Here is an 8,726-nt window from a genome sequence, read left to right as displayed (position 1 = left end):
TGTACTTACACACCAAACAGTCTAGACTAGTGAGGTTCCAATGTACTTAAACACCAAACAGTCTAGACTAGTGAGGTTCCAATGTACTTACAAACCAAACAGTCTAGACTAGTGAGGTTCCAATGTACTTACACACCAAACAGTCTAGACTAGTGAGGTTCCAATGCACTGAGAATCATCAATATTTAGTGAGTACCATGTTACCATCAATATTACATTAGGTCTCCAATATCTTATTTGAAAGTTTTATGTTACTAAATTCACAACTGACAAAATAATGAAAAATCAATATCTTGTACATACATGTAACAGAAATATTATGACAGTCTGGCTGACAGAAATCTTAATCATTTTGTTTATTTGCTTTACAGGGAAATTAAACATTTTCAGTGATGGAAAAGCAAGTTGCATGGGCAAATTGGACATATAGCAACATTCTGGTGATACATACAGCAAACTTCAAATAAAAACAAAAACCTCATCACCATACTAGTTAAATAACTTAGGAAATTATACTACAAAGTTTCTCTATAAAGTCAATATGTTGTTTTCAGTTACATTGAGGAAAAAAACATTTGCACAAAACACTTGGGACAATAAAAATGTACTAAAAACATGTAGCAACACTGTAGTTGTTTTTAGTATACATGTACTTACGTTGTAAATTTAAATATTAACAATGGGATAATCCTGCTTGATCGGACTAAAATCTTCAATTATACGTCTTTTCTTTAGAAATCTCAATTACTGCTAAATCAATGCGTACATCATTTGAAACACTACAAGTAGTCCATCACTGTGTGGTTTGTTGGGCAATTAAGGTGCGATTCAGTTAAGAAATCTACTATGATAGTATTGCTTCAGCTGCAAATTACAGATGGAAAAAAATACTGAAACACAAATTCAGTGACCTGACTACACAATTGTGTGAAAAAGTGCTGTTGTCAAAGAGATTCAAATCTGATTCACAGTTACATACTTCATAGTAAAGTTGAATTTAGAGATCAGACATTGAAATGAATTTAGATAAAAATGTCACAGATATAGGACAGTACCAAATCTAAGTGACTTTGGAACAAGTTCATACTACATGTCTTCTTGAACATACCAGCACATAACCAACTGGTCAGGTCCAATGGAAAAGAAGTTTGGTCGTGACCTAGACTCATTGTGTTCAAATTTTATCCATTTAAAGACTTGTGTATTTTTTATATCACTGATATGGTTGACAGTGTATTGTTCTAGACGAGAGACCCTATATACATGGAGCGACAACCACAGAGACAAGCTCCATAGAAGTGACGGCTGCATCAGTTTCAATATCTAGTAATATGACAAGTTCAAACTGTAATTTGTTGTGCATCAAGAAGTTCAATCCATCAAATTTATCTATTAAGGAAATTTGATCTGAATATATTATTATCACCTACCCAGTAATTCAGTGAGTATAGAACAAATTAAGATATTACTTACAATAGATGGAACCATAGAAAAGGAGAGAAAAGGCTCATTATAAAGGAGAATACCTTAAACAGAATAAAAATAAATTAAATTGAAAGCTGAGTATGTTTTCTTTAAATTATAAGAATGATTTCCATTGACTTAAATCACATCTGCACATCAGCTGTGTATAGCAGTTCGGTCTTTTTAGAAATGTGATATTGTTTTTATAACATAGAATGTTTGTTTCTGTGCAAATCAGAAGCATAAATAAACAATGAGAAATAAATATTATTACAATAAAAAGCACCCTGGAAAATATCTTCCATATGATGATATGTGTGCGTTTCCTATTTGTGACTTAAACATTCAATGACAAATTATGAGATATGAAAATGGTGTAATAATTGAAATATATTTATTTCAACTTCAGGACAACAGTTTGATGTCCAAAAAAAATGAAGTGATAGGTTTATAAAATTGTTCGGCAAATAAATGTGCATCGGTGTTATTATCACATTTACCGCACAAATACAAAGCACTCCAGCTGGTTGTAGTTATGTAGTATTGCTTAGACATCATTTACTTCACTGGGAGAAAAATTGAAAAGAAAACTAAACAAAGCATGTTTCTAATTATAAATCATTAACGTAGAAATTGACATATATCTTAAAGTTTACATTTACATCTTCTATAAAAATGCATTCAGCAAATGGAAATTCATGCTTCTTTCAAACTGTGGCATTTACGAGAGACAAAAGAAATATTGATGTAAATGAAATGAAAGTTTATGACAATTTATATTCTTCAAGAATCTGACTCGAGGCGTCTAAATTCGTTTCCTAAATGCCTGGTGGGTTTGACCATTTTTTGGCGAGCCTGAAGTCGCCCATCCTCCTTGTGATCAAACTCACAGTTATGGAGCTCAGGCAGTCTATGTAATGAACAGAAGATCAATTCTGAAATGAAAAAATTTCATGCTTTGTTAATGACACATTTTTTTCCCTCTTTCTTACAATGAAATGTTTTTATCATTCTTTTTATATACAATATTGATAAATAATGAATACACTATATTTTTGAACAAATATCGAATTCTTCCTTAAAACGTCTGTTTAACTTTTATCAAAATCCTGAACTACGGAACACGTTTGTTTGAAGCCACCATTTCAAACTTCATCCATGTAGTTATGTTTGATGTTTGATTTATCCTGCTTACTTAACTGAGTTGTAAAGCATGATAAACAATAATCACATATTAAACCTCTCTTTAACAATAGGCGAGCATTATAACACTGTAATAGTAGTATTACCACATCGACATCTTCCTATCTGTCTTTGCGCTAACTCTAGCTTTGCATTACACTGGAAGCAGCGCTTTCTATTTTTTTGTTTTCCTTTCTCTGGTGTAGATTCTGGAGTTGAATCGGGTTCTAAAGGTCTGCAAAGTACAGAATACATATAATTAACTAATGTTTCTGTGTCTTTATCATAAACAAATTTGCTATGCAATGAAGTATATCCTGTTCAACAGTACAGAAATAAAGCCATCAATTCAATTTATAAACATATTTTTGGATATACAATGTATGTACCCTGCCCTCTAGGTAAAGGTTGTACTCTGTAGCACTATCATTAGCTACTTTACCTTTTTACGCCTTTGGCCTCATCCGACCCACTTGCTTGCGCCGAGTCTGTATCACTACACTTTCCATTCTGGTTTGCATTGCTCTCCTCACTATTGGCAGAGTTATAGTTTTTATTGGTGGTAAGACAAGTTGTCTGTAATTCACTGCTAGTGTCTATACACACATTTTCTGTCACAGGTATATGTTTCATGTGTTCCTGTAACTTTTCTGAGAGATTCTCAGTGGTGAGTACAGAACTTGCTTTGGATGAGCTAGGTTGTGGAGTGTTGTTGGTGCTCTCCAGGTCATGTGATCGAGACATCAGCTGTCGCCCAGAATCTAGAATACAAAACAGTTTACTTGTACCTTAAGCACATACCATAAAACAGTTATAAAAAACATACTAAGGTCCTGTGATTTTTTTTTATTACTGTATTTACAAAATTTGTTTATAATGAATGTACCTTGACATTGGACACATATAAAATATGAGTATTTGACTTCATTATGAGCAAGAATTTGTATTACATGTAATTATTATTCACATTTAAAATTAATTAAAAAAAATATCCGAAATACTTCTGTTAGGGCTATCAATAGAATAAGGACTTTTTATGTTTGCAGTTATTCAAAAAGCTATGTTTAATATATACCTGCCCAGAGATACAAGATTAGTTAACTGTATGAGAAAATTTGGAGCTACCCTTTAGCTACTAGTCACTGACAAAAATATACTCTCCCGAAGTACTTTTGTAAGTAATCTTCAACGTGAAAAGAACTTGTGATATTTAATTTGTACACATATATATTCGAGTGAGAAACAGTAACAATTGGTATCTAGTACATGTAGTTATTTCTTATCTTGGAATTTTTATATATTTGAAGCTGATGATAAACCTTGTTTCCTAATCATGTGGTCTGGTGTACTTTTCAATGCATCTTGGGTTTTTTCTTGGTGTGCTGTGTAACAGAAATAAAAGAAATATATAGTTGTGAGATTCACCCAGCTAGAAGCAAACTACATGCAACATACAACATACATGAAGAAGAAGGCCATCACAGAAACAATGTTGAAATGTATGTATATATATACACTGACATGACAGATATATTGAAAGCCATTTATTTTATATTACCTGTAAATCTTTATAATTATATCCCTTTCAATTGTCTTTTCTGAATAAAATGTATATGTATATACACTACGGTACATACATACACAGCTTATAAATTCTAGCCATCAGAAACAGGGCATGACTTCGATGCATCAAATAAATCAATAATTTAAACATGCAGATGGATTTTCTGGCAAACATATTTGTGATGTGCATTTGTTATACTTTTTGTTATTATAGTACATCATTAAGCCTGGAGAAATTGCAAATATTATGTAACTGATTATATATTAAAGTTTATAAACACAACACAGAATGTTGTTCGCCTGTACTCACCCTTGTAGCATGTAGAGCAAAGTCCCAATGTACTGGGTGACCTACAAAATCCAAACAATAGGATAACATTTGTCACATGTAACTAAGAATGACTATATTTAGCTGTACCTGCATATTGTACATACAACAAATATGCCATAACATCATCAGTGTCAGTGCTGCAAAGTGTACATACAACATATATGCCATAACATCATCAGTGTCAGTGCTGCAAAGTGTACATACAACTTATATGCCATAACATCATCAGTGTCAGTGCTGCAAAGTGTACATACAATATATATGCCATAACATCATCAGTGTCAGTGCTGCAAAGTGTACATACACCATATATGCCATAACATCATCAGTGTCAGTGCTGCAAAGTGTACATACAATATATATGCCATAACATCATCAGTGTCAGTGCTGCATATTGTACATACAAAATATATGCCATAACATCATCAGTATCAGTGCTGCATATTGTACAAACAAAATATATGCCATAACATCATCAGTGTCAGTGCTGCATATTGTACATATATATACAACACATATGCCATAACATCATCAGTGTCAGTGCTGCATATCGTACATACAACAAATATGCCATAACATCATCAGTATCAGTGCTGCATATTTCATAAAAGGTGTCCTTTTCAAGCTAAATATTCCTTTTCAAATTAAACAGTGTCCTTTTGTTTTTAGGTTAAATGGAATTATCGGGAAAAAAAATGAGGTGCTTTCGAAATCCTATGCTTATTAAGCCACAATGTGGCTTTAGGGGTTATCCCTGGTAAAGGCCTAAATTAATCTAATCCAATCCAGTTTTAACACCTGACTGATTACTAGTTTTATTGCATAAATAACTTATAAATAACATCTGTGATAATATATATATTTATGTCCAATCTGCAAAATGTGATATATGTGTATTTGCCTTTTACCTGAATAAATATTAATATTAATTAATTATATATGCTTCAAAAGGACATGGGGACAGTGTAAGCGCAAACCCTCATCATTCATGAATTCAAACACAAAACTGAGATTTATCAGGGCACCTTCTTGGTTTGCCCCTTTCAAGTTTCAAAATCTTAAAAAATAAATGCATTATCTAAATAAATTCCTCACAATTGATCCGAGACTGAGTAAGATGCAGCATAGTAAGGAAAAAGATTAGTCATCCATCTTGGTATCTAAACACCTGAGAAAATAAAAATCCTGACCAATCCCGTACAAAGTCTCTAGTACTAATATTAATAACCGGTCTCCTCTGACGACGCAATACATAAAAAAATCTCTCGTCGTCAGAAAGCTACGTAATCAGGTCAGGGAAAACCACTACCTTGCGTATAATATGCAAACTCGACTATTATATGTGGTTCTGGGTTGTTTCGCCCCAAATTCTGTTCGCCCTAGGTTGTTTCGATTCGCGCTAGGTTGTTTCGCCCTAAAAATTTGTTTAGGGCAAAACACTGTTTGGTATTTTTATTTGTTTTAAGTCACAAATTAAGTGTTCTTAGTCTTACATATCATTAGAATTAGTTTTATTCAAAAAAGAAATGTGTTTGTGTTGTTTTAGGGGCTGGTCGGGGAAAAAATGTCATATTTGCTAAAATGGCATACACATGTTTAAAATACCTTCTTATGAAATATACCGAAACAAATTTTGCTGAAATTCACTCCCTAAGAGTGAAAATTATAATTATATTAAAAAAATCCTTAATCGTCACCCGACAGTCTAAAACTCTCCATTGACCCAGATCAGTGATGTTATTTTACCGCACGCGCGTCATCAACAAGGCCAAATGTAAACATTGTGGCGAAAGAAAAAGATGCATGCAAAAGTCATGACAGGCACGAGGTATCAATACCGTTATAGATAACAACAACATATAGGTAGGAATACTACACTTGCATCATACATGACCTTTGAAAACAATTATTTACGTATAGTATTGCTGTCTTGTCCGCTAGTTGAGTCCGACATGGCACATGACAGCGTCAGCGTGCTATTGTTGTTATCTTCACTGCCTCACTTTCGAACACAACCACGTGACATATATTAATAGATCTGCGCTAAATTTACGCGGGGCTTCCCCGAGATTTCAGTGGTCAAAACTGGACATCGCAAGCAGAACTCGACCATCATATTGCCGTGGTATAACTTTTGGAAGGCCAGAGAACGCATTTAGACCCATTTATTTTGGGTTTTTTTCCCCCGACCAGCCCCTTTAAGTACATTGTAAAGCAAAAAACGGAATACGTTATTTTCTTCACGTCGACACACATTATAACATATATTGAATTTAACTTTAGAAATAAATAAGAATAGTGAAATGAAACGAAAATGGTGTAATTTTAATTACAATGCGGGATATACAACAATAATAATTTTTCCATGTTAACACATTTAGTCTAGTGAACACATAATCGTAGCCGTGCGACAATGTTTTCTTTACTTGATTTCTGTGTTGTTTTTGGAGGAGATCTTTTTGAGAAGTTATGATAGTACCGACCAATACAAATTAATTTGCATATTTTAGAAGATATTTTTGAGTATTTGTTTAGGGCGAAACAACCTAGGGCAAACAGGATTTGGGGCAAAACAACCCGTTACCATTATATGCCAATAGGGGCAGGTCCAGTACACTCAGCCGATTGAGCTATATAGCTATAAAGACCTATATAGCTATATACACCTATACATTATAGCTGTATTGAGCTATATTTTCTCAGATTTCAATTTTCATTAAATTAAAGCAAAGTCGCATAAAACAATAAGGTTTATGGTAATGTTGACTACAAAAAGCATACAGTTAGATGATTATTTTCATTTTTCATAAATGTAAAATTTCCGATTTTTTTACATCATTATTTTTTAAAAAGAATCCTTATGTTTAATGTCTTTTGTTATCAACCTAATGATACAATCTTCTTTTAAAAGCGACTTTGTTTTGTTTTCCTTAAAAACGAAAATTACTCAAAAAATAGCTCAAAAGACCTATTTCAGATAGGTCAATAGAGCTATTATAGGTCTTTACAACTATATAGCTCAATCGGCAGAGTGTACTGGACCTGAGGGGTATGGATTTGTTATTAAAATAGCCAAAATCACTTTAATCTTAACTTTTCAAATTGTTTGTCCAAGTTGCATTTATACACTTATGAAACATAATACAAATGCAAAAATAAACTTTATTTGCATGTGGGAAAGCACCAAAAATAGATGCAATACTTCTGGTAAAGTCACATCAAGTTTTTAAGTAGCCAACGCTTTCAGTAAACATCTTTTAGCAAAATATTATTTACCTAGCCGTAAATTAATTCGAATTTTAATAAAATCTTGCAAAAGTTACTGTTAAAGCGATTTGGGTTATTTTTAGTAACAAATCCATACTCCAACTGGCGTATAATAGACAAGTTGGTGGTTTTCCCCAACCTGGTTATCGCAGCTACTCAGCTGTCTCATAATCAGTATTCATATTATCGAGAAGCACTACGTTTTCCCTCCGATTAAGGAAGTTATTTGGTTTTCATTCACAGTATTATTATGTGCATGTATAACCATTCTGTTCATCTTTCTTGCTGAATATGTATCTAGAGATATTGACGTTTGGGGGGAGGGGGGGGGGCTGTTTAGGAAGCAATCATGTCTATATTCATATGTATATCGCTCTCATGATCTAGTAATGACCCAAACATATTATTTCAGTGAATGTAGAAATGCGCGGAAGCACACATGATACATCTAGAAGTATACCTGAATAGCATACATAGATTAAACGGGATTACTCGATTGGATACGAAATAAAACATGAGCTGTGCGGACAAGTCAAGAATGACGAGATTAGGTTTCCACCCATTGTCAAATTTTCCTGTAGATACGGTTGTGTAAGATATGCTTACCCCCAAAAGCCACACGGACAGCGAGATGGTTCACTGCTCTTTGATTCCTCCATAATTTTGGGATCAGAAGAGGTGAAAATAGGAATTTATACGGGTATCGCCGTGGCGACTGGGTGACAATCGCCAGCTGGTTTTTATTTTGTGCCACTTCGAGGCTGACAGATAACTTCCGGGTCAAAGAGCATTACGAGTAGGAGTTATCTTTCCTGCAACAGAATCGAATCGCGTATGAGCCTTAGAGGTTAAAACTGTTAGGAATGGGAAACCAAATTTTCTGTAATCGTCATAGCAGAATTATTTTAGAGCGTCTAGA

The 8,726-nt window shown here is 33.6% G+C and overlaps 1 protein-coding gene across 2 annotated transcripts; it reads right to left on the bottom strand.

Annotated features, from left to right (window-relative positions):
• Window positions 1-1,838: 1,838 nt before the first annotated feature.
• Window positions 1,839-8,578, bottom strand: LOC110449430 (AN1-type zinc finger protein 3-like). Of its 2 annotated transcripts, XM_021496412.1 has the most exons (7): window positions 8,414-8,516; window positions 5,636-5,708; window positions 4,520-4,560; window positions 3,966-4,028; window positions 3,089-3,407; window positions 2,754-2,881; window positions 1,839-2,399 (listed from the first exon to the last, which is right to left on the bottom strand). In XM_021496412.1, exons 2-7 carry the CDS (start codon window positions 5,686-5,688, stop codon window positions 2,248-2,250), a joined length of 756 nt encoding a protein of 251 aa, XP_021352087.1. In that variant the 5' UTR covers window positions 5,689-5,708; window positions 8,414-8,516; the 3' UTR covers window positions 1,839-2,247. The 2 variants fall into 2 exon arrangements, with proteins under 2 accessions (XP_021352087.1, XP_021352003.1); XM_021496328.1 differs by lacking the exon at window positions 5,636-5,708 and having other exon boundaries at window positions 8,414-8,578.
• Window positions 8,579-8,726: the final 148 nt, after the last annotated feature.

This window comes from Mizuhopecten yessoensis, unplaced genomic scaffold (genome assembly GCF_002113885.1).
Source record: "Mizuhopecten yessoensis strain PY_sf001 unplaced genomic scaffold, ASM211388v2 scaffold57, whole genome shotgun sequence".
NCBI classification, from domain to species: Eukaryota; Metazoa; Mollusca; class Bivalvia; order Pectinida; family Pectinidae; genus Mizuhopecten; species Mizuhopecten yessoensis.
This window is presented reverse-complemented; position numbering and strand designations above follow the sequence as displayed.

What these genes read in the sequence shown, in the direction of transcription:
- LOC110449430 (XM_021496328.1), bottom strand. Translation starts at nt 8,466, where the DNA reads ATGGAGGAATCAAAGAGCAGTGAACCATCTCGCTGTCCGTGTGGCTTT. An exon ending in TGTCCGTGTGGCTTTTGGGG is followed by an intron (nt 4,561 to 8,413) that starts GTAAGCATATCT and finishes TGGATTTTGTAG; the next exon opens with GTCACCCAGTACATTGGGAC. An exon ending in GAGGCCAAAGGCGTAAAAAG is followed by an intron (nt 2,882 to 3,088) that starts GTAAAGTAGCTA and finishes TGTACTTTGCAG; the next exon opens with ACCTTTAGAACCCGATTCAA.